The 27,228-nt window shown below is 40.3% G+C and overlaps 1 protein-coding gene across 1 annotated transcript in view; it reads right to left on the bottom strand.

The window, feature by feature from the left end:
- The window catches only part of EFHC2 (EF-hand domain containing 2), a 156,815-nt gene that overhangs the window by 63,368 nt on the left and 66,219 nt on the right, over positions 1 to 27,228 (bottom strand). Inside the window, exons 5-11 of the mRNA XM_014457422.2 lie at positions 23,764 to 24,015; positions 21,235 to 21,348; positions 20,717 to 20,855; positions 16,847 to 17,018; positions 9,348 to 9,490; positions 6,569 to 6,765; positions 3,125 to 3,255 (exon numbers count right to left, since the gene is read on the bottom strand). Of these exons, the coding sequence (XP_014312908.2) occupies positions 3,125 to 3,255; positions 6,569 to 6,765; positions 9,348 to 9,490; positions 16,847 to 17,018; positions 20,717 to 20,855; positions 21,235 to 21,348; positions 23,764 to 24,015 (1,148 nt within the window). The remainder of the gene's footprint in view (positions 1 to 3,124; positions 3,256 to 6,568; positions 6,766 to 9,347; positions 9,491 to 16,846; positions 17,019 to 20,716; positions 20,856 to 21,234; positions 21,349 to 23,763; positions 24,016 to 27,228) is intronic.

Raw genomic sequence — 27,228 nt, forward strand, 5'->3', positions numbered from 1 at the left:
TGAGAAGAGCCATAATATTTATACACTAGAGCCCCGATGCATGAAATTTGTGCAAAAGTAGGCCTTCCTTTCCCCAGCTGCCGGCATCACCTTCCCTCTGATACCTGGGACCCAGGCTTCCCTCTGGCTGCAGGCAGGCACCCGGGACCTGGGCTTCCCTCACAGGCCCAGCTTTGTCTGGAAGGATGTCTGGTCTAATTAGCATATTATGCTTTTATTATTATAGATAGATAAACATATAAATAAAAAAATATTAGCCGGTAAAAGTGCCAAGCACAGAATTATAGGGTGTGGTGCGATAGCAACTCCCTAACTAGATCCTTTGCCTTTGCTCAGAGAAGAGTATGAGGAGCAAAAGAGAAGACTGAAGACCATGCACTAGGGACCCACCGTTGTAGGCCAACCAATAAGGCACAGTGCCCAACACGGAGCATGTCATATGGAGATGTCTTCATCTACTCTCATCTGGAAATAATTCAGCAGGGGAGACTCACAGCCATAAATATTTATCTTTGAACACCTCCAAACTCAAACCCCTAAGAATAATTCTAGAAGTTTGTTTTTCCATTCAGGAACTATGATATGTACTGAACCCAGTGCTAGGTGCTGGGAACAGGGCAGTGAACCGGGCTATGAAGGTCTCTGTGCCTCAGAAAGTTCATATTATAATCAGATAAGATGAACATAAGCACGCATACACCAAGTACAGATATCCAAGTAAAGTAACTGCAAGTTGCTGTAAGAAAAATATAAACAAAGGGCTAAGCATAAGTGAGTGATCTATGTTAGGTAGAATAGTCAGAAAGTAAGTCCGTCTGAGAGAGTGACATTTAAGCTGAGTCCTAGAGTTTGTCATGAGAAGAATGTTGGTGTAGACATTGCAAGCAGAGGGAACTAATGTGTGCATAGGCTTATACAGTGGTTCTCAATCTGTGGGCCGCGACCCCTTTGGCGGTTGAACGACCCTTTCCCAGGGGTCGCCTAAGACCAACCTGCATATCAGATATTTACATTATGATTCATCACAGTAGCAACATGACAGTTATGAAGTAGCAACGAAAATAATTTTATGATTGGGTCACAACATGAGGAACTGTATTTAAAGGGCCAGAAGGTTGAGAACCACTGGCTTAGAACCTGGAAAGACCTTGATGTGTTTGAGAAACTGAGTGACAGCCAACAAGGCCAGAGGACAGTGCTGGAGGAAAAGAAGCGATGACACCAAAAATGAAAACAAGAGAATCATATCACTCCAGACCCTGCCAGCTGCAGTAACATGTCTGGATCTTATTACAGGGACAATGGCAAGCCACTGAAGGGATTTTCAAGCCAGGCACAACCTGATCAAATTTTCATCTTAAGGAATTTCTGGCCAGGAGAGGGCCTGAAGATCATGAGCTGGTTCTTTCTGAGCATACATACCTTGAGGCTATCCTCTAACCACAGTGTGGTGATCCTTTATTCCACCCTCAATTAGGGTCAGGCCTCCATCTGTGGAGCAACTTTTCCTCCTTGCATCTCCTGCCGGGCCTAAGTGCTCCCCCCAAAGCCCCATAAACTCACTAAAGTATTTCCAATAGACTTTGCTGGAGTGTTGGGAGAATGGACGCTTTCGTAAAAGGATACAAAATAATAAAAGAAAACCACTCCCTCATTTCTGATGGAAACTTTTCTCCTGCACTGTTTGCCATTAGTCCATGGCCTGAGCAATTGTCTTTGTTCTTTATTCTGTCTCCGTTTATTTTGCAAAAGGCCATGAACATGTGTACTACTATGAACAGTAACAAAGAACTATAAATTCTTATTGATCCCAGAAGGTTGGGAATGCTCAACAATAAAAATATGTCCTCCGATTGCTTCTCTCAAAAGAACATTTTGGAAAAACAAAAGAGCTTTGTTAAAAGAACAAATGAGCTTTGGGGACACTTGGGGCCTCATGGTGGGCTCTGGTCACCCGCTTTTGATGCAAGAGGTGACTCCAGGCACAAAGTTGGAAAGGCCCCCCTGCCACCCTCTCCCGGGCTCACTTCCTCATTTCTCAGTTCACATCTTGACTGCATCAAGCCCAGTTTCCTATAGAGCTTTCAGCCACAATTGTTTTCAGGAGCCAGAATTCTCAGCCTAAAGAGAAAGTCCCCTTTGTCCTCCACCCATGATTTAATTTACATTCTCCTGAGCGCTCCATTCACTTTGTTTTCAGACGAAGGGAAGTCTCACAATTGTACTAGACCCTGAATTTGAATTTCCTTGTGTTTCCACTGTTTGGAAATTTGCCTGGGTCAGCCACTGAACAGTCCCTTCAGCATTCAGCTTTACCTTAGAGCCGTGGTCGGCAAACTGCGGCTCGCGAGCCACATGCGGCTCTTTGGCCCCTTGAGTGTGGCTCTTCCTAAGCCTTAGGAGTACCCTAATGAAGTTAATAATAATGTACCTACCTATAGAGTTTAAGTTTAAAAAATTTGGCTCTCAAAAGAAATTTCAATTGTTGAACTGTTGATATTTGGCTCTGTTGACTAAGGAGTTTGCCGAGCACTGCCTTAGAGAAATCTTTACTGTTCATGATGTCTTCTAATAGTTCTATAATGACTGTCATATATTTTCCCTCAATTTCTGTATTCTTTATTTCTTTCAAAATACACAGATGTGTGTGAACATACATACACACAGTGATCTGCATACATGTAACTTTTTCTCTGGTAATCAGTAAAGTGTCCACTATCTTTTCCAACTGGATCACATTCCTAGGGAGATGGGCCTCTTTTGTTGCCCAGATGGTGGAGGGTGCATTTAGCTCCATTTATTTTGCCTTTCTCCCTGAGATGCACCCTTCTGGGCATTCCTCTGATCCTTCGACATCCTGATTCACAAGACAATGTGAGCAAATGACTTTCTATATTTTGTCTCTCTGTTCTCATCTATAAACTTCTTCAATATGTAAATGCATTAGAATTTACTAGAAATGAGCAAAACTTGACCACAAAGTAATATAAATGCAAAGAATTGTCAATTTCTAATAAAAAAGCATACAGTGTTAATTAGGGAACACCAGGGAAGAAATTTTTCTTTCTGTTCTTTGAACAATCTTGAAGGGAACACAGATTATTGCTGGCAGAATATGGCTTACCTGAATGTATTATAATCCACCATCTTCGTGAGGTTACAATCAATAGCCCTAAATACCTGCTTGATCTCTCTGGATTTTGATTTTTCAGCTTTCAGCTTTTGTAGGGCACATTCAAGGTTGCTATAAGGAAACTGGAAGGGAGAAAAGAAAGGATAGATATTTAAATATGCCTGAGACATAGGCAGCCCAATCTTTCTGATGGCAAGAAAAAAAGACGTCACATTGTGAACCTGAAGTTAGCTGGGCATGTCTTTCCATAGAGATCAACACAGAGAAGACATGACTATATTTTTACCTCTTTAGTGAAGGCTTTAGGACTAAGAGTGACATTAGCCTAAGCCCAGATCTAAGAGAAATGAGCTGAAGGTATGGCCGGCCACAGGAATCAGAAAACCAACAGCTACTTCTATCTCAGCCTCCTCCCTTTAGCCCTTAGACATTAGCCTAGTATGTTGGGAGACCCTAATGGAGAGAATAGGGATTCAAAATTGGATAAGAGGACCCCCATTTTCTTTACATCTTCAGAGTGAGCCCCTGAAACTGCTGGCCAGCACACAATGCACTTAGCAGAACAAGGCTGGGTGTTAAAGGTCCACACACACTAAAATCCCCTTTCATTCATTCTCCAGGTATCCCCCAGTTTCTGCCTCCTACTCTGTGATTCAGTTTTGACTCTGTAAGAATACTCCTTAGTCAATGCAGTAAAGCCTAAGGTTGTAAATTAATTACAGCTCAGAGCTAAAAAAATTAGAAGACTAAATATGAAAGTAATGTGGATGATAATTTAGTATAAAGTCCTCTCTCTTCCACCAGAGGGTTTGGCACCTATTGCAGCCCCCGATTCCCTCCTTGCTTTACATTTCCTTTCATCTACTGCCATGATAGGATCTATGAGCTCTTTTGAAAAGACTCCTCAGACTGATATTAAAGAGTATATTAATCTTTCTCTGTTTAGAATGTCCTTGTTAAGGGCAGTTTTAAAATGAAGTTTTCACTTGGGATGCTGATACCAGATGTCCAACCCTGCTTTTATCTTTTTGAAAGGAGAAAAGCCCTTTATATCTTAACATAAATTAATAAATATATATATTCATTATTTCTTATATATATTCATTTTTACCAACTGTAATTAAAAATAAATTTCAAAAACATATATATATATATATATACACACATATATATTCATGATATATATATACAGTTGGCCCTTGAACAACACGGGTTTGAATTGCATGGTTCCACTCTACCTGGATTTTTAAAGATAAATGCTGTAAATGTATTTTCTCATCCTTATGATTTTCTTAATACCATTTTCTTTTCTCTAGATTACTTATTATAATAAAATACTATATAATACATATAACATAAAATATATGTTTAAGGACGGTTTATGTTATTGATTGGTAAAGCTTCCAGTCAATATTCGGCTATTAGTTGTGTGTATTGTTAACTGTGTGGGAGGATCAGAGCCCCTAACTCCCGTGTGGTTCAAGGGTCAACTGTATTTTATAGAAAGGTGTAGGCTTGCCCTGTGTTTGAATATCGAACCCTAATTTACAATAGATATTGTAAATTATACATTGACTGAGCTCGCTATGGGCCAGAAAGTGTTAAGCACTTCACACACATTACCGCATCTAATCTTCATAAGAAATCTATAAAAGAGACCCTGGCCTTAGCCTGTTTGGCTCAATGGAGAGAGCATCGGCCCATGGACTGAAGGGTCCTGGGTTCCATTCCAGTCAAGGACACATACCTCGGTTGCAGGCTTGATACCTGACTCTGGTCGGGGCCCAGTGCAAGAGGCAACCAATCTATATGTCTCTTTCGCCCTGATGTTTCTCTCTCTACTCCTCTCCCCCTCCTTCCACTCTCTCTAAAAATCAATGAAAAAATATCCTCAGGTGAGGATTAACAACCACCACCAAAACACACACACACACACACACACACACACACACACAGGCATTTTGCTACTCCCATTTCAAAGATGAGGAAAGTGAAGCTCATGAAAGTTACATGTCTAAAGCCCCTCAACTATTAAGTGTAGAGTCAGGTTTCCAAGACAAGCCTACTGGTCTCCAAAACTCTAACTGCCCTAGTACTGTACCTCTCACATGAATTCAGTGCTTTTGCAGAGATACTGGTTCACAGTTTGACAATAACCTGAATTCTTAACACTGCAAATCGAAAGATGGTGTGAGAGCCCCGGAGCATGCTACCCGGGCTTACCTTCAGAGAGACTGGAGAGAGAAGAGCACTGTTAGGTCATAGCCCTCAGCTGCTGTACCTTCAAGATTGGCGCAGTGCTCCTACCGAGGCCACACTCTTCCCAGGCTGTTCCCACCAGTGACTGAGCAGGTGGGGGCACCGGAGCTGGGCCATCCCGCCTGACACGAGACTGGATCCCCATTGGCCTGGCCAAGGAGTTCTCAGAGCTTTACTAAATTGGAGGCTCTTCCTAACCCATCCTCCTTCCTTCCTTCCTTCTCCTTTCTCGGGGTTCAGACCTCTGAAGGTTCTCCCTGCCTACTCTTGTTTCCTCTACTTTTATCCTTTATACAACTTTCTTCCAGTACATCTCTTACATATCTAAATCTGTCTTGGCATCTGCTTCTCAGAGGACCCAAACTGATATGCATGATATGATATACACTGAGAAACTGGTCTTAGCAACTTGCCCCTGAGCATTTTATATACAAGTGAAACAAAATGGGCAGACTTTTCAAATAAACTGTTTCTAGATAGCTTTTTCAATATTAGGAAATGATTCTTCAATATATATGTTTGTTTTGCATACCAAACTAGTGCACACTTAAAATCAAGATTTTGTCAACCTGTTATTTTTACTGAAGCGCACTGCCTAATAGTACTTTTAATAACAGTATCCATCGGCCATCTTATCTCAAATGAAAAAGCTCTTTGAGCTCACTGTTGCCAATTTGTTCTTGAACTCTAATTTAGGCCTCAGGTGGCTCCTGTTATGGGAAGTTGCAAGCCCAGCAACTACTGGATTCCCCAGGGGATTCTGTTTGTTCAGGTCTGAGCCTTCCCTCTAGGCCGGTGCCAATTAACTGGGGCAGCACAGTGTGTGGCACCAGATTTTCTTCCTTTCCTATAGTTGCCGGATTTCTTTCTGAAAACATTGTTGGCGTCAGCAGAAAACTCAGGAAACTTGATTCAACCCTGGGCCTGCCTCCTGCCTGTGCCTGGCATTTGTGATGCTGGGCAGCAAAGGACCCAGCATGTAAACAGAGTAGGCCGGGACCTGGCCTCTGTGACAGGACCTGCGGCCAAGTCACGCTGCTCCATTATTCATGCCCACATGTGTGAATGCACAATATCAAACGGGTGGCAAGATGGAGAAGAAAAGGCCTAGAGAAAGAAAAACACAGATTGCAGAGTGCTGACAGACAAGTCGAGAATTATACAAAGTAAATTCACCTTATCTGAATTCTCCTCCATGAATTTTAAGGTGTACTCATCAGCATTGAGCAACATAAACAGGTAGCCATTCACGTTTATTGTGGCTCCAATATACAGCTCCTCGGGCTGGATATATTCTGATAGTTCACTTTTAAAAACTTCTTGTCCAGGCCTCTTAACGCGTATTCTTTTCAAGAACAATCCACCAGTATAGCCTACAGAAAAAGAGAAAAGTTAGAGTAGGCTTTATTCGTGAAAGAACCATACAACGTGCCTTTAGAGTTTCTTCATGCTCAATCACAGACCATACAACTTAGCTGTGAACTCATAGTGCCTATTATTCTCAGACTGAAAGGAAGAATGGGAAAGTGAGTGAAGAAATGAGGCTCTCTAGGCAAGTGTATAAAGAAACAAGTGGCGTGGCATTCCAGCCCTTTCTTTCCTCTCTTTACTCCTTCCCAATCCAAACATTTAAATAAACACTTACCAGTAGCAAGTTCCTGCTATAGGCCAGCAGCATACTGAGAATTGGGACATTGGAAAGATACTCATTTTTAGTGCATGTTTGAATAATACCAGGTAGAAAATTCCTTTCTTGAGCTTATTTCCATCCATTTGACCCAGATGATGTCTTATACCTATTCTGACATACAGATTAACTTTTTTTCTTGGGCAAAATATCTTTGCTTCTTTTAGCAATGTCTCCTATTTCTTGCTTTCCAGAATTCTCCCCGTTTCATCTGCTCCCTTCTGCCATGACTTGACTTTTGACTTCTTGAAGAGCAGTGAACAGTTAGTTGAACATGAAACTCCAGTATCTTCTGATAGTGAACTGAAATCTCTAGACCTATGAATAAAATCTGAGACCAGATGAGCTTTTGGGGTCAGCTTTACCATATTCCTCCTACCATATTCAGAAACCATAGGTGGTGGAAAGACCAGGCTTTGGAGCCAAACAGAGCTGGAGTCCATCCTGGCTTTGTCACTTGCTTGATGATCTCTGAACTTCTCTGAATTCTCCTTCATAAAATGGGAATAACATTTCTGAGGGCACCGCTCAGATCGCCTACTATGGGGAACGTAACTGATGGAGGGCCCCAGTTGCTACTTCCAAACTCTATCCCTATATTTTTGCTGAGTTCTTGCTTCCAACAGGCAGCCGTCAACAAATGACTAAGCAAGGCAAAGATACAAGGCAGGCCCATTTCTCTAAGAGAGAGGTGCCTCCAACTAGTGACTTCGACTGTAAGACTCCCAGTCAGCCTTACTGAATAAGACTTTCTTAGAATTACACTGCAATCTAAGATCTCTCCCTTTCTTCCTTCCCTGTGTCCTTCTCAAGAGGCAGACATGCACTGCAGTGCGATGGCTCACCCAGCCTCTTCTGGCTCCTTCCCAATTTCCCTCATCAGCATTTCCCCTAATAAATCTCCTGCACATTTAATCCCACCTTGGGGTTTGCCTCTTAGACGATAATAGTGGGTACTCAATCATGGCTGCTATTATTACTAGTAAGCTTACAGTTGACAATCAGCACCCTTTCTGTTTTACATATGCTGCAATTGCTTGACCATATCTTCCCCATTCTAGATGTATAAAGTTTGTTTTTTGACCTTTAAGAGCATGATTAATATTCATCCGTATTTGATTTCGTATTTTAAGATTTTATCCATTTTTCAAATCACTGTGGAGCCTGACTTAATTATACAAATTATTTGTTATCCATTGGTGTGCTGAGTGGCTCAAACCAGCTCATAAGGGCTGACTTTTCAACTACCAGAGATTTTGCAAGCCAGTTGTTAAACTGGTGATTTCTTGACATCGAAATTGGCCACGGTTGGGGTATTTATACCAGGGAAATTGGAAAATGGTACAAATTAGATCCTTTAACATTTTTCAGAGTGCCTATTAACTAGCGCACCACTGATCATTCTACCCAAACATGTGTCTTCAGCACAGATAAAAATTTTAAACATCTTAGGAAAAAGAACAGAGCCATGCAGCTCCATAATTTGGTCAGCCAAAGTCAATGGCTCTCCTCATTGATGGCCACAGTATAAGCACAATGTGTAGAGGCAGTCCATGGTCCCGAGTGCTAGAACCTTGGCAGCAGCCTCACCAGACAGAAAAGCCAAACGAAGATGGACTCTGAAAATTATACTGTATTTGTTAACCTGGGACTCTTGTCTTATAATTAAGCAAAAATTGTGTAAGCGGTGCTATCAAGAATACAGATTTCCTTTTTTCTTGCTGGCTGTCAGTGAAATTGGTGGCAGCCAGTTCATGATTTTAAAGACCTTGGGATTCCACAGATGGGTCTCCGAAGCCACAGAAGAAGTGTGGGTAGTGTCCCAAGTCCCCAAGACCAGTGGCCTTGTTACCTGCGGCTCGCGAGCCACATGCGGCTCTTTGGCCCCTTGAATGTGGCTCTTCCACAAAATACCATGTGCGGGGCGCGCACGTACAGTGCGATTGAAACTTCATGGCCCATGCGCAGAAGTCGGTATTTTGTGGAAGAGCCACGCTCAAGGGGCCAAAGAGCCGCATGTGGCTCTCGAGCCGCAGTTTGCCGACCACTGCCCCAGACCCAAGGCAACCAAAACTGTTCCTCTTTTACCATTTTATATGTCTGGGTTACCATCTCTAGATCTTTGTAAAATAAACATTATTGGTCCAAAAAAGTGAAAATTGCCATCTTAGATCATCTAGTATATAAAATCACATCACATTCCCTAATTTTCAAAGTGAAGAGACAGTTAGTTGTTCTAAGGAAATTGCTCTGAGAGGTGTCTCTTACCTGAATTCCTCTCTATGGGTTCAAACACTGACATTGTGTTATTGCCAAGAAAATATGAAATAACAAACAGCCTATCCACATTGGCACATTGGTGCTTAATCATTTTTGCAAAGAAACGGAGTGTATTGCTTTCATTGCCAAAGCTAAATGGAAGAGAAATGAAGGTTATAGCATTGTACAAGTAATCTTGCATACATTATGTATATAAAATAAAACCTGCTGCCCTAGCTGGTTTGGCTCAATGGATAGAGTGTCGACCCATGGACTGAAGGGCCCCAGGTTCAATTCTGGTTAAGGGTGTGTACCTCAGTTGCAGACTTTATCCCCAGCCCTGATTAGAGCATGTGTGGGAGGCAACCAATCAATGCATTTCTCTCATATCGATGTTTCTCTCTGTCTCTCCCCCTCCCTTCCATTCTCTCTAAAAATCAATGGAAAAGTATCTTCAGGTGAAGATTAACAACAAATAATAATAATAATAAAATAAAACCTTCAAAAGGTGTACTATACATTTTTTTCATTGAGTTATAATTGACATATAACATTATATTCATTTCAGATGTATAACATAATAACTTAATATTAGTATATACTGCACAATGATCACCACAGTAAATCTAGTTAACATCTATGACCATGCATAGTTATAAATTTTTGTCTTGTTATGAGAACTTTTAAGATCTACTCTCTTAGCAACTTTCTAAAATGTAATGCAGTATTAACTACTAGAGGCCCGGTGCACAAAATTCGTGATGGGTGTGGTCCCAAGGCCTGGCCAGCAATCAAAGCATGAGCGTCTGGCGTGGAAGGGCAGGTCCCAGCTGACCTCTGGGCCCTGAGCAGCACCTGGGCCTCCAGACCCCGGTGTGCCCCCCTCCGCCTGAGTCACGGCGTCCGAGTCCCCACACAGAGATGCAGTGAGCACGACTGGACACAGCAGGCTGGGGCACAGTGTGGGCCTCTGGGCAGCCCAGTGGTGCCACATGGAAGTGGGTGGCCCAGCACCTGGGTGCCCGGCACCTGAGCATGAGGGCTTTCCCAGTGTGCGAGCCCAGGCATCCCATGGCAGGGTAGCAGGGTGAGTGAGACCAAGCTCAGCAGACACCCTGCATTCTCATCGCACCTCCATCCCCGTCACCCCCACCCACAGGTAGCCAGCAAGAGGTCATAGCCCCCCAGTCAGGTGCTGCGGGTGGTTGGTTGCCACCACGCACCCCCAGTTCCCCATCCCAGCCTGAGCTGCCCCAATTGGGCAATCAGGGCCTGCTGGCCACTGGTCACTATCTGTGGAGCGATTGGTTGGGGCCAGCCCCTCCCACCCCCGCCCACCCCAACCCGGCCTGGCTCCCTCAGCACCTGGTAGCTGGGTGGCGGCACTGCCCCCTGCCGCCGCTGCTGGTCACCGTCTGCAGGGCAATTGGCGGGGTAATTGGGCCCCCACTCACACCTGCCTTGGCCTGGCACTGCCCACTCACCTGCTCCACCATCTCACCATGGTCCTGCTCTCATCTGGGCCCACTGGGGCCAGCAGCACCTCCACTGCCGCCTGCTGCCAGCACCACGTCGCCAACACCCACGATATTCCGCGCCGCCCCCTATGGTCAGCACATGTCATAGTGTGCGGTCGAACGCCTGGTCAAACTTCCAGTCAAAGGGTCAATTTGCATATTAGGCTTTTATTATACAGGATAGTCAGCATGCTATACATTAGATCTCCATGACTTATTTAGTTTGTAACTGGGAGTTTGCACCTTTTGACTCCTTCACCCTATGGTTTTAAGATAGTAGGATAACTTCTCTGAAGTTGAAAAAGTTCAACCATCTTCTTACCACGGTTCTAAATTTATATGCAGAGGAATTTCTCCATTTATTAAAATATGACTTATTCTTTAGATGTCCAGGGTAACACATTGGGAAAATGTACCCCAAACAAATGCCATAAACAAATTACTCAAACAAGCTGCATTAAACAGTTGTTCCCTACTCACGCAGCTAGTCAGAAATTACAACAATCACGTCAGCAAGAAGAACAGCACCCAGCCCTCACTGTTTGAGCATGCGCACGGCAGCAGGGGTGCTCCATGGCATCCTGGAGCCACATCTCCATTTCATTTCCCACTTTCTCATGCCCATTTATTTTCTTTCTTCTAGCCCCACACCCTCTCCTCTCTGAGTCATTCCCCCATTTCCTCAGCATCTCCCCAAATCCCTTTCAGGGGAAAATTACCTTTTCCCTTTCAAATGCTATATTAAATATTATTTCACTTATCACCCATATTGTAAGTAGCCACTACAAATCTGTTTTCTGGCTGCATCTTATGAACCATTGTCTAATATAACAATTTTACATTGTTTGTATAAAGTTGCTATACGATCCATATAGATTGGAATTTGCACTTAGAATTCTATGCATGAATAGAATAATCTAGTAGACTGACGATGGAATCAAAGTCTAGAATCAAAGTTCCCGAAGCTAATTGCCTTGTCATTGAAGAAATTAATTTATGATCTGTCAGCAGAAGCATGTCTATGGATATCAGCTAGTGAAATGTGGAATATGTAACAAATCCTAAACCCTTGGGGAGGTCTTTGATAATCAAAATCATTACCCAAGGAAGCAGAGAGTAAAATAAACCATGCACTTCGTCACTTCCCTGTCACAACTCTAAGCAGGGAGGTTTCATGTTTTCCTATGTTGAAACTCACTCTTTCCTTGTGGTCACAGTGATTTACAAAAGAGAAAGAAAAGAAAAAAATTCTAATTCACAGAGCAGAAAGTGCCCTTTCTCAGAGTATCCAAGGAAGCAGGAGTGCAAAAGCATGGCATCAAGATTTCCAGTTTGAGGCCTCATGTGAGACGGAAAGCAGCAGTTTGGAAGGCTAGTTCCAGGGCAGCCCAGATCTCCATTGCTGTTTTCTTGGTCCCTAGTGTCCCAGGCTTCAGATAGACCTCATCTAGTACATAATTGGATTTATAAGTAACAAACAGATTTGGTAACCCTCTCTTATGCTATATGGCTATGAAGAGCACAAGTTTGGGATAATAACCATCCTGATGGGAAGTCCATCTGTCTCTCCTATCCATCATTAAGAATTGGAAGGTCAAATGTTGATTCTATTGAATCACTTTGCATCATTCCTTCTCTTACTGGACAAATATTTATTGAGTCCCTAATATGTAGTCCCCACTGTTTGAACTCTGAGGGAAGCAGTAAAGCCAGTCTCTGCTCTCAAGGGGCTCTTGTTCTAAGGGGAGAGCACAATTACATTATCAAGCAATTGCCGCACACTGCAATAAGTACAGGTTCCATGGCAAAAACAAAAACAGAAAAACACAAATCAGGTGAACTCTAGAAGTCACACTTCTTCTAGATTCAAAAGCTACTTCAACTAAAAATTAGCTGTGTGGACTATCAAACTGCAGCGGGAAGGCCGAGGAGGGTTGGGGGGCGGTGGGGGGGGGGAGTAAGAAATCAACCGAAGGACTTGTATGCATGCATATAGGCATAACCAATGGACACAAGACACTGGGGGGTAGGGGAGGCCAGGAAAGGTCAAGGGGGGGGAAAGGGAGACATATGTAATACTCTTTGTAATACTTTAAGCAATAAAACAAAATTTAAAAAAAATTAGCTGTGTGAGCCTGGGCAAATTATATAGCCTCTCTGAGCCTCCGTGTCCTCATGTAAAGAATGGGTACCTTATGAGGCTGTTTTGAGGATTAAATAAGATCAAGTATTGTAAAGTAGTAAGCACATCATAACTACAAATTGCTTTTTAGTAGTGATATTATTGTTACTATTATTATTATTATTATTATTATTATTATTATTATAGGTGTGATCAGCAAAGCATTGTGGACAAACTGAGAACAAAGTAACTAATTCAGCCTGGGGTAGCAAGGAACACATTATTCTGGTTATCCCAAGTCAGGCTAGACAATCAGAGGCCACCACAGTGAATTTTTACCCAGACAATCCCATCAAAAATGTCATATCCTTTAATTCAAAACTATTTCCTCCAATGACTCAAACCAAATCACCATTAACCTCATACAACAATTAATACCCAGTAATTTTTTACTAGCAATACATATAATCAATATATGTTATGTACAATTGTATGTCGCAATTCAGTTTATTTATTTGCGTTAAGAAACTGGTCTTTGTACGCTTTGTGAGATCATCTTCCTTAGGTTCTCACAGTTTTAAACCTTGGATTATTCAAACTCATGTATAAGTCTCCAGCCGAATGTGCCAGTTACTATGGAAACAAGGTCAGTGTGTAGGAGGAGCTTGAGGGCCGTGTATTCCTGGCACAGAGGGGTAGTGGACAGAAAGAAACAAAATTAGAGACATGTGTGCCTGTACCACCATCCTCTAGCCACAACAACATGACAAGAACATGGAATACTGTCTATAGTCAATGTTCTGTGGGCAAGTTGACACGGTGTAGACAGAAGGAGAGACTAAGGCAACTACCCACAAAGAACTGTTTTTCCCTGGATTCCAAAGAAACACCCTAGATCATGTTTCATCTTGTTTACTTATAAGAAAATGTCCCTCTTTTATAATAGGGACATTCTTTCTTCCTGCCTCCTTCGGGTAGCTGCCCTTAAAAAACAGCAGTTAGTGAAAAGTATCCATCAAAAACACTGCCCTGCAATCTCACTGTAAACACTGCTGTCTATAAGATAGGATGATGGTGTCCCTCTCATGTTATCAAATCAGAATTCTCAAACCGTGGTACCCATCAGAACCCCTGGAGGGCTGGTTAAACACAATGCCAGTCCCACCCCCGGGGTTTCTGCCTCAGTAGGTTTTGGGTATGGCACAAGAACTAACATTTCTAACAAGTATGGGTGCCATATTTTGAGTAGCATAGATTCTAATACTGAAAACAAAACTCTAAGGTCCTCAAAAATAAAAGATTATTTCTTGAAAGGCAAAGGACATCATAGGCAGCCTTTTAGACATTCTACATAGCTCTTAATAATATATTGTCACTATTTTTACAGTGATAGCAAAACTATTATTCTCTCTACTTCAAAATGTTCTACAACAGCATCTGACTCCATAAATGTTATCAAATTCAGGGTGCTGTCTCTTTCTTTTCCTTCTCCTGGTCTAATTACAAGTTCCCTTCATCATTTTTTCTCCACAGGTTCTCCTGACCCTTTCTCTTAAACAGGACTTCAATGTTTACCCACATCCTTTTCAAATATCTGCAACATTTTCCTACCACTTTCCTCCCAACTTCTTTCTTCAGGTCCTGCTCTCCCTGAGAACGCAAAAGGTAGCTAAGGGAAATACCTACCTTCTATATGTATGACTCAGGGGCAGATTTTTCTTCATATATATTAGGAAAACTTTTAAAAATCCATCTTTTGAAATTCTATTCAGCCATGTGAACAATCTTTGGTTACTGAACTCAACTAAACCTCTCAAACTAAAGCCACATTAATTGCAACAGAAACAGACTCATAGATACGGAAGCACTTTGATGGTTGCCAGATGGGAGGGAGGAGGGGGGATGAAAAGAGGAAGAGATTAAGAAGTACAAATTGCCAGTTATAAAAATAGTCAGGGGGTATAAAGTACAGGATAGGGACTATAAGTCAAGAATATTGTAATAATTATGTATGGTGTCAGATGGGTACTAGACTTATCCGGTAATCACTTTGTAAATTATACAAATGTATAATCACTATGCTGTATACCTGAAACTAATATAATATTACATGTCAACTGTAATTGAAAAAGAACAACCACATTAATTTCCAAATAACATTCTCAAAAACACATAAATCATGGAAGCTTCTATGCCAGGGGTAGGCAAACTACAGCTTATGAGCCAAGTACAACCTGCCACCTGTTTTTATATAGCCTGTGAGCTAAGAATGGTTTTTACATTTTTAAATGGTTGAAAAAATCAAAAGAGTAATATTTGATTCAAGTGTCAGTGTCCATACACAAAGTTTTATTGGAAGATAGTTACGCATTTGTTCATGGACTCTGTGGCTGCTTTCACCTACAACGGCAGAGTTAAGTGGTTATGACAGAGGCCATATGGCCAGCAAAGCCAAAAATATTTACTATCTGACCCTTTAAGAAAAAGTTTGCTGACCTCTACTCTACACCATTTCCGAAATATATACAGAAAGAGAGATAGAGATAGAGATAGAGATAGAGATAGAGATAGAGATAGAGATAGAGATATTGAGATATAATTAAGGCAGGTTGGCCATTCCTCTCACTATATGATTTCAGGTGCTTCCAGGTGACACGTATTAAAATAACCACTCATAACCACTCAATGGCAAGGATTTGGAAAACAAGGAACCCTTGGGCACTGTTGGTAGGAATGTAAATTGGTACAGCCACTATGGAAAACACTATGCAGGTTCCTCAAAAAATTAAAAATAGAACAATCATATGATCCAGCAATTCAAGTCCTGCATATATATTTGAAGGAAATGAAATCATTTTCCCAAAGAAATATCTGCAACCCATGTTCACTGCAGTCAAGACATGGGAACAACTTAAGTGTCCATTGACAAATGAATAAAGAAACTTCTATATATGTCATATATACACAATGGAATGTTATTCAGCCATTAAAAAGGAAGGAAATCCTGCCATTTGATACAATAAGGATGGAACCTGAGGGCATTATGCAAAGTGAAATAACTCAGACAGACAAGTACTATATTATCTCACTTATATGCGGAATCTAATAAAACCAAACTTACAGAAATAGATATCAGATCTGTGGTTGCCAGAGGAAGGGAGTTGGGAATGAATGAATTAGATGAAAATGATCAAGAGGTACAAACTTCCAGTTACATGATAAATAATTTCTGGGGGTGTAATTAATATACAACATGGTGACCATAGTTAACCATAGTATATTGCATATTTAAAAGTTTTGAGAGTTGCCCTAACCGGTTCGGCGGATAGAGTGTCTGCCTGCGGACTCAAGGGCCCCAGCTTCGATTCCGGCCAAGGGCATGTACCTTGGTTGCAGGCACATACCCAGTGGGGAGTGTGCAGGAGGCAGCTGATCGATGTTTCTAACTCTCTATCCTTCTCCCTCCTCTCTGTAAAAAATCAATAAAATATATTTTTTTAAAAAAGTGAGAGTAAATCGTAAAAGTTTTCATCACAAGGAAAAAAACTATAACTGTGTAAAGTGTTGAATGTTAACTCATTTCATTATGGTAATCATTTTTCAGTACATACATATAGCAAATCATTGTATTATACATTGTTATATGTCAAATTATATCTCAGTAAAACCGGGAAAAATATAATAACCATTCAAGTAAGAACCTGTTAATACTTGCATGTTAATCGACTTCATTAAAAAGCTATAACTTGTCCCTGGACTTGACATTAGATGAGCTGAGTAACATCTGTATCATCTTGGAGACTATAGTATATATTTTGAACACATTTGGGAAAAAGATCAAACCAAAATATCACGGTTCCGTCAAGTACCTGTCTTTTTCTATGCACTTCTTGAAGGCCTCCACATTAGGACGAACTACGGGCACGAGGCCTATGCAGGAGCGGAGAGAATCCTCCTCAGAACCAAAACCGGTGTAAGGTGGAAATTTCCTTTCTATTTTTGGAGGAGATGGAGGCTTGCATGGAATTGAGTTAAAGTCCTCTAGAACAAAGCAGAGGCAAATGAAACATCAATATTATTTTTGCTCTGATTACGGCTGTTTTGAAAGGTTTGTTATGTTTTCAAGATGAACATGAAGATCTTTGTAGACTATTTTAAACTCTTTCAAACAAAACACAGCAAAATCCTGTGAGGGTAGGTTTCAATCATGTTTACAAAAACCACAGAACTCACTCAATAATCGTCATTGGTTCAAAAGGAAAAAAAGAAACTATGTCAAATGAGTAAACATTTCTCTTTTGTTATCACATCCCGTTTCTGAATATTTTTGTTCATCCTGATTTTTCCAGTGATATGAAAATTCAGACTTAGAAATTTATTCCACCCATTCCATATTTTAAGCTGTAGTTTAGCTCTCTCATATCTTTAGTCAACACTCACTAATCAAATTCCTTTCCAAACAGATTGACTCCTGACTATTCTGCCTTTACTTTTCCCATCCACTGTCCCCTCCTTCTCCCTTTTCCTCAACTCAACTCCAGGCCACGGCCCTTCGCTATCTAGTTAAACAAAAGCAAAACTTTTTGTTACCAACCACTGCTCCAGGTTGCTCTTGCTACTGCCCACAAAAGGACTACAATTATATTAAAAAGTGTCATTTGTAATTGAAAGAAATTCATGTAAGCAATGATTTCCTTTTCCATTGTCAAAGCTCTAATAGCTGGAAGAATTCAGATTTAGTGCACACCTCTGTAATTGAAAATGTGCACCAATTTGTCATCCAGGGCAAACTAACTCTTTAAATTAAAGGACATGTCTTATACTGATTAAAAGGTTAAGGGTTTGAGGCTATTTCTCATTCTAATTTGAAAAGTTTACATTTCCTTAGACTTCCTCACAGCCTTTGTGTGAACTCCTCTCAAGCATACTCCCCCATGTTAATCTGATATTAATCTGAGAAATCTAACCAAAAGAGGACACATATTGAATAGCAAAGTAACTAAGAATGCATTCTATACTTTCCTGTATAATTGCAGATTTCATAACACAGTGTTGTTTTCTCAACTACATAATTTTTGCAACAGATTTAAGTAACAAAAGAACCAGTTTAGTGTTCCTCTGCACCCACAGTGCCATCTAGTGTGTAAAAGTTGAGAACTGTTCCACTCCATGCCTGACTGTTCTAACACCACATACATCTTTTTGGATATTCTGACTCAAGATATCATTTCTCTGGGTAATTGCTTACAACGTTTTGTACTTGCACCTGAATAAGTTTCCTGTCTTTGGTTTTCTATTATCCTGCATTTTTCAGGTATTAAAAACATTTGGTGAACAAATGAAAAAGTATACATTTTTGTACAAAGCATCTTCCCAAATATCTTCTTAAACTGACACACTGATGGATCTTTGAGACACATCTGTTTTTCAAGTAGTCTGATTCCTCTAGTTCCAAGTGACTTGTAAAAATATGCATATTGAATGTCTATTGACAAATAACTAGATTCCAATAAATTTACAGGGATGTGATATATTTTTCAAAGGAATCTTAATGTTCATTCACAGTGATTTATTATTTGCCATCTCAGTTGGAAACAACACGAGGAAAAGTCTTCAATTACCTCAAAGTAGATTTTGTATGTTCTAGTGACCCAGATACGGACCCAGGTTTAAGGAGGCCCAAAGCTTAAATAATTTGGAGAAGCTCTTCAAGACAAAGAATGACAAATTATTAAGGCAAAATTAGGCCCAGGGCTTTGGACTGGGGCCCCTGCAAAGGAAGAAGCCTAAAACTTCATATGCATTGACTTTAGTAACTTCAAGGTAAATCCACCTCTACTTGTACCCAATGCCAAGGTCAAATGATTTTGATGGGATGTTCATTTTGAAGTCAAATGATTATCAAATCCCACAATTTTCTAGCTCTAGCTTAAAAAATCCTTGGAAATCATCTAACCCTCAATCCTCTTCCCTTCATAAGGGAGGGAAAAGAGGTAAAAAAAAAAAACTGTTAACTCGCCCTAACTGGTTTGGCTCAGTAGATAGAGCGTTGGCCTGTGGACTGAAAGGTCCCAGGTTCCATTCCGGTCAAGGGCATGTACCTTGGTTGCGGGCACATCCCCAGTAGGCGGTGTGCAGGAGATAGCTGATCAATGTTTCTATCTCATCGATGTCTCTAACTCTCTATCCCTCTCCCTTCCTCTCTGTAAAATTCAATAAAATATATTTTTAAAAAACTGTTAACTCCATTGAGGCCATATGGTGAGACTAGAATTTCATCCCTGTCACCGTATCTTGGGATGGCTAATTTGCTCAAATGATCATTAAACTCTCATCTTTGATGTCCTGCTGTTTCTAGCACCAGGAGTTCATAGATGGCTAGAAGTGACTCCACATCAATGTTGCTTTAAGTTTTTTGCTCATCCTTAATGTCAGCACGACCTATTCAGTGTTGATGGGCAATGGGAATGAATGGTCTTGTTACTAGTTGGGTTATCCCAGCCGCTAAGAATTAATAATAAGAAAGTCTTATAGACACACAAAAAAAACAAGGAAAGAATTCTAAGCACAAACAGTTTACATTCAAATCCCTGTCCCTTCTGTGAAAGAAACACCTGCTGGAGCCTCTGGAGCCTTTTTCAACCTTCATGCTACGGGAAAGTCCAACATGTCTCCATCTGCCAGTCCGTGTTCATCCACATGAAATAATGAGGGAGTCATATGTTATAGCCCACAGGCAAGTCCAGGCCAGTGGGATGACTAAGCTACCTGGGAGGGGGGGGGGGCGGGGTAGAGGGGTCACACTAGACTATTTTGTGGAAGAATTCTATGGAATGCCCTTCTCCTTAGAAACCTTAAATGCGTGAAAAATCTTATCTTTTTAATAATCAGATTGGGTTTTGCATGGGGGTACAGAGATCTCTTGGATTTCAATCAAGCCCTCTGCTTCTATGTAAATAGAAAGCTTACTCAAGTACCTTTCTTGAGACTGTGGCCAACTCCTCTTAGTCTGTCTGCCATTTTCATTCCCCCCAAATATGTTGTGGGATCATTAGTTAAGAGAAAGTACTAAGCAGCAAGGTTTCACAATGCATTCGAAATTTCTCCCTGGCTTCCTCTTAGGGAGGCCCCTATCTGTGTTGTTGGCATTTGTCAGCGACTTCCTGTGGCACCATAGAGTGGAGACACCAGGTATTCCACCTGACCACAATTACAGACAAGGAAGGACAAGATGTCCTGGTTTGGGCATCAAGAACACCAAAATATACTGTATAGAATTTAGAACCAGATTAATTATAAACAAAATTAAATTGTCAAAAGTAACTAAGTCACATTAAGTATATTCATTTAACCTTACCAAAAAGTCAGGAAAAGCAAATGTAAAGATTATAAGAGAGTATTTATTCATTGCCCACCTACCCCGCATCACGGATATAATTTCTAGTCATTAGTTACATTAAGTACACTGTTGTTACTCAAGAAATGTTGTGTAATAATAGTGTCTGCTAAATGGGAGATTTTAACATATGTTATGAGAAATATAAAAAGTCAGCGTGACTATAAAATGCATCACAATTTGCATTTGCATAATTTTCTGTTCAAATGCATAATGCTCATATTATATTAGCCTTAAAGGCATAAACTACTTTTTATATGAGTTTATATAGTGAAATCTTAACTAGAGAACAAAGATTCTAAGTTTTCAGTATTATTTTCTAGTTGACAGATGTATCACTTACGAATTCCATATTTAGTCCTATAATAAGTCTTCGTAAATTCATCACAGTCACAAAGGAGCACTTTTCTTCCCCACACATTGATGGTGGCTCCTATTCTCAGGTCAGTATCTTTGTAAAACTCTTGTTCTAGTTTTGCCACCTAATGAAAACAAAGGAACACAGCACTGGCAGCACAAACCCTCCAAAAATCTAACCCTTCCCAAAAGAAAAAATAATTTTTAAAAAACTCAATTATATCATTTCCGGCCAAATTTTTAAAATCAAACCAAAAGACAACTAGTCGTGACTAACTTTAAAAAAAATTATTTTAGCAATATAGTGCTACCCAACAGCAATGCAAAGCATATATTTACATATGCACTTAAGCATGTTTATTATTGAAAAACAGCAATGCAATGTATACACTTATTAATTTCACCCACAATCAAGCTCACCAGAGAAGAATATGTAACTCCCCCCACATTTCAGGTTCCAGGGACGTCACATTGGAAACAGTAATAAAACATAAGGTTCCTCACCTTGAATTTATCCAACAGGTAGCCATGCACTCGGCTTACATTATAGCCATTATACACATTGAGAACTATTCTATCTGTTACGTCTCCTGGTTGATGGACTCCAGGTGGGCCATACTGGAAGACAAAACCAAAGCAAGGTGTGGTAGATGGGCTCCAAATACAAAAAGGGGCTCCAGTGGGAAATATGCATTACATGATTCTTCTCTGCCATCCGCACGAAGATAAGACATTTACTTTATCTACCTGTCCCTGTGCTTCCTCACCCCCTGCGGGCTGGTCTATCCTCTGCTCATCCACCAAAGCCCTGAGAAGCCTCATATTTCCTCATAACCTCTCCCATCCTACTGGCCTGTCCCTAATTCAATGCTCTATAGCACCTACCGCAGGTTGAAATCAATTTTTGTGGTTCTCTAGTTGCTTCATATTTTCCCTTCACTGAACTACAAACCATGCCTGGCCTTCTTTTCTTTACTCTGCTTAGCACCCCGCCGGATCCTGAACCCAAGAGGCATTTGCTGGGTGAGAGAGACAGTGTGGTGAGAGAGCAAGAACAACAGAGTGTGGTCAGCTTCGAACAGAAACCACGGCCTGGAGAGAGCCGGAACACTCCTCAGTTCTACATGCACTGGAGGTGGTCCAAGCAGTTGCATAAGCTGCAGGAAATACCTTCATTAGCTTACAGATTCACAGTGATCAGTTTATCACATACAGATGAGAAATTTGAATCATCTCTGATACATATGACATAATATGTAAGTGCAAATGTGTGAATGTATTATGTATGGGGTATAAGTAAGCCACATAACATAGGAAAACAGTACATTTGGACACAAACTCTCTCTTCACCGCTTACTAGCTACAGGACTTGGGGCCAGGTTTTTATCTTCAGTTTCATGTAACTACAACAATAGTTCTTATTTCTTGCTTTCTCAAAAGATGTTGAAAGTGCCAGGGGAACTCCTACCACTACTGTATCTTTCCCCCATGAGAATGTATGCTCCATGAAGCAGGACTTAATCCATTTTCTTTCTCACTGTAACCCCAGAGCTGACATACAGTTGACAATAAATATGTGTTAAATGAATGAATGAAGCAATTGATGTCCAGACACACTGCAAATGTCAGGTGTGTCATTATTATTTTTTAGTCAGCCTATTTTTCAAAGCCATTCTAAAAACAGGCTTCCCAGGTATCTCGTGGCCACCTGCTGTCCATACTCCAGAGCTCCCTCTGAGACAAATCCTGCCACCACCACCACCACCACCCCTCCCAGCAATACTGCAGGGCTTCTGGCTATGGGCTCAAAGAATCTGAAAGAGCCTCCTGTTTAGACCACATAACCAGTGATTGTTTGCATCAGAAATGGGTGTTACAGAAAACTCTTCAGTAGCATTAAGAATTAAGTTAAAAAATATTTTATGCAAATAAGAAATACAATGTAATATGGAGCTGTGAAAAAAGCCTGTATGTTTTTGTGTCCTCATAGGTGTTTATAGGTCCTTAGGTAGTGTTTTTTACTATGTTACCTCATTCTATCTTTACAGTTATCTCAGGATAAAGGTGTTAACTATTCTTTAGAGATAAGGTAATACACTCAAAGAGCTTAAGTGACTTGCCCAAGATCACACAGTTATTAAATGTAGAACCATAATTCTAACCCAGGTCTTCTATATTTGTGCCATTTCTGGCTGTATCCAAGTTACGTTAGCTCTCAACTAGCCATACATATGTGTAGAAATCAGTCTGATAACTTTTTAATAGCAAATAAAATGGAAAGCTGTCACTACTGCTAGCCATTGGCTAGTTGGTGATTGGTGGTTACTCTCAGAAGAGTCACTCCGGTGTGTGTGTGTGTGTGTGTGTGTGTGTGTGTGTGTGTGTACACATTCACAACACGGACCAATACCATGGGATCTCCTCAGTAGGATACAGAAGCCAAAGATCAATGTCCCATTCAAGGCCATAAGCAATTTTTTGACTAGAGAGTCATTTGCCTTCATAAGACTGTGAACTCAATATTGAATAGGTAATTTCTCAGGCATTTGACATTTTCCCTTGATTTGCCTTATGCCCAGAATATTCCAACTCCAATCTGTCATATCCTCTGCATTACTTTCCAAGATGTATATTAATATAAGGCACAAAAAAATGAAAGTTTTCTAAACTCTTGCAATAATGTATGGTAACTGTCATCACATAGTCATAAAACATGACATTCCAGTGACTGACTAGAGCAGTGATGGCGAACCTATGACACGCGTGTCAGAGGTGACACGCGAACTCATTTTTTTGGTTGATTTTTCTTTGTTAAATGGCATTTAAATATATAAAATAAATATCAAAAATAGAAATCTTTGTTTTACTATGGTTGCAAATGTCAAAAAAATTTCTATATGCGACACGGCACCAGAGTTAAGTTAGGGTTTTTCAAAATGCTGACACGCCGAGCTCAAAAGGTTCACCATCACTGGACTAGTGTCTCTCAGCCCACAAGCAAACTCAGAAAGTGGTTCTGTGTCCACCACTCACCTTGGGCAGCTTTCCCCTCAGGAGGAAAAATGACATAGGGTCCCGGCCTGAGTTATGGGGCAGCAGTTCTTTGATTTCAATAGTACCATCAGACAAGAAGTAATGCAAGATGAGTTGTCTATAGTCCCCAAAAACTGAGCCAGAGTCATCCCACATGCAGTAGAAGCGCAGAACCTTCCCATCATACTCAAGGAAGTCTTTCAGGGTGTCGAAGTACTCATAGGGACGTAAAGGTTGCACGTAGTCTAGTATCTGAAAATAAAAAAAAGTTTCATAATAGTTGTGGTTTGGGCATGAGCACCTCTGGGATACAAGCAATCAAAGAACATAAAGATATATTTTCCATAGACTAGTCTATAATTTATTTTTTTATTTCAACTAACATTGATGTATAACCAATTTTATATATATGTATATATATGTATGTATTATATATATATTATAACCAGTACATATAACCAATTTCAACCTTAAAAATATAATCAAGTATTAAGAAGCTTTCATATTAAACATTATTTTAATGCACTAAAATTTATTCCTATCATATTTTTAAAAACTCATTTTCCTCAGACTTCAAATATTTGTTTAAGAAATGACAAAACTGCCCTGACCGGTTTGACTCAGTGGATAGAGCGTCAGCCTGCGGACTCAAGGGTCTCAGGTTCGATTCCAGTCAAGGGCATGTACCTTGGTTGCAGACACATCCCCAGTAGGGGGTGTGCAGGAGGCAGCTGAATCGATGTTTCTCTCTCATCGATGTTTCTAACTCTCTATCCCTCTCCCTTCCTTTCTGTAAAACATCAATAAAATATTTTTTAAAAAGAAATGACAAAACTAATACATAGTGACAGAAATTAGAACAGCAATTGCCCCTTGGTAGTGGATTGACTGGAAATGGGAGCTAGGGAACTTTCGGGGGTGAAAGAAATATTTTACATCTTGATTTTCATGTTAGTTACTAAGTTGTACACATTTTTTGAAACTTGTTGATCTGCATGCTTAACATCTATACATCTATGTTAATTATATCTCAATTTAAAATTATCTTTTTAATGAAAATTCATATCTGTATATTCTCTTACTCGTCCAAAGGTCTTTGTGAAGGTAAAAGGGAATAAATATATCCATGGTTTTATTTTGCTCAAAAGCTTTAGATATTGAGGATCTGAAAGTACCATGGAAACAGAAGCAGAACAAATGGAAAACTTCCCAATCGGCACAGAACCACTGCCTGGGTTCTGTCCCCCAACCCAGGAACCACCAGCTCTGCAGTCCCCCAACCCAGGAACCACTAGCTCTGCAGTCTTCTTGGTGCAACTATTTTCCATTTGTACGTTCCCAGCCCAATCTTGAAGAAAAACTGCTCTGCCCTATGTAATGTAGCCAAATGGGACTGGGATTGGAAGTGCTCATTGGCAAGGGAGATGTAGTTTCACATCAACTTACGTAATCTGCTGTGTCAATTCTCAAAATGTTGTACCTGTCCAAGACAGTCTACATGCAGACTTATCCCAAGAAATGGAGGCAGACATAATGGCCTTTCAGAGGCTCTCCAGTATTATCCCTGATAATTAAATGAAATTATGGGACCTCTACTTTCATTGATTGGAAAAATATTTCTTCAGCATTATTAGGCCTCTAAGACATGTATTATTGATTATATAATATTGGGGCTCTTTTCAGTTTAAGTTAAATTATTTTGTTTTGTTTTTAATTCTCACTCGAGGATACTTTTCCACTGACTTTTAGAGAGAGTGGAAGAAAGAGGGAAAGACAGAGAAAAATATTTATGTGAGAAAAACCCATTGATTGCCTGCCTCCTGTAGGTGCCCTGACCAGGGCCTGAGCCCGGGAGGAGCCTGCAACCTAGGTAAGTGCCCTTGACCGGAATCGAACTCGGGACTCTTCGGTCCACAGGCCAATGCTCTATCCACTGAGCAAAACCAGCTAGGGCAAGTTAAATTGTTTAAATTTAACTTTATGTTTCAATGCAGCAAACACTGGAGAAGTAAAAGCATTACAGTCAATATAAAAGCCTCTTATTAAACTCCTAATTTTCCACAGATTTCTGTATCTATTAAAGAACTTTCTCCCCGAGGGAATAAATGCTAAAATGATTCTCCCAATCTGAAAGGAAATTACTTAAAACATTTCTAGGATGCTCTTGGTATTTATTCTCGATTCCTGGCACAAAAGAATTTTTTCTTTATAAACCTATGGAATTGCACAGTGCTCTATGCATTTCATATAATTCATCATTCACAATCATTATCATATAATCACTACCAACTGTTAACTGTTAGTGAATGAATGCAGCCATATGTAAAGGGTGATAATTCATATGGATCCATTTCTTTTAGGTTCTTACTGTTGGTTCTAAAGACGTATTTATCTAGACTCTTTCATCTAGGACATTTAGGGGGAAAAAATGAACCAAAACCACAAATCTCCTTGCATGCCAATATACACAGGTATAATGCCACAAAGATTTCACCTTGGATACTCCAGGATCAACGATATATATTTTTCAGGAGGGTTGTATGCCTACAACATTAAAGAATAATTCTGCTGGGGCTAGAAGGCAAGAACAGATGAATGATTCTGCATGCAGCTTTTAACAAGAGATCAAAGCAGAATCAAAAGAGAATTTTATTCTAACTTTGATATTATCTTTCTTCAAGGAAATGAATTACAATTTTTGAAAACAATAAAAATGAGATTAATCTATAGAGGTAGAATAGTGGTTAACCCTGGGGAGGAGAACGACTGATTAGAAAAAGGCATGAGGGTACTTTCGGGGGAGGGGGGATAAAAATGTTCTATATCTTAATTTGGGTATAGATTACATGGGTGTATGTATTTTTTAAGACTCATCCAACTATATACTTAATTTCTGTGAATTTTGTTGTGTATAACCATACTTCAATAAAAAGAAAAAAGGAATCCCTAGCTGGTTTGGCTCAGTGGATAGATCAGCCTTCAGACTGAAGAGTCCAAGGTTTGATTCCGGTCAAGGGTACATGCCAGGTTGTGGGCTCAATCCCCAGAGGGGTGTGCAGGAGGCAGCTGATCAATGATTCCCTCTCATCATTGATGTTTCTGTCTCTCTCTCCCTCTCCCTTCGTCCCTGAAATCAACCATATATATAAACAAATGGCAATAATGAAAATCAAGTAAGAAGCAAAAAATTTGAGTTCAAATCCTAGAAAGAACATTGGCTAGGTATGTGACACTTGCCCTTTGGGTGTTCAGATTGTTTTATAAAGCATAACATTTGGACCATGGGGTCATTAAAAAAACACTTTAGAAAGAAAACAATGATACAACCAACACTTATTCTTTCCTCCCTACACTAATTGGGGTCATACTTTTCTTTCATAATGGGGGTACATCAGAATCATGGCCCTTCTCACTGCTCCAGAACATCTCTGTATCTGATGCCACCATAAGGGGAGCTGGCAGTCC

Source organism: Myotis lucifugus, unplaced genomic scaffold, assembly GCF_000147115.1.
Source record: "Myotis lucifugus unplaced genomic scaffold, Myoluc2.0 scaffold_76, whole genome shotgun sequence".
NCBI lineage: Eukaryota > Metazoa > Chordata > Mammalia > Chiroptera > Vespertilionidae > Myotis > Myotis lucifugus.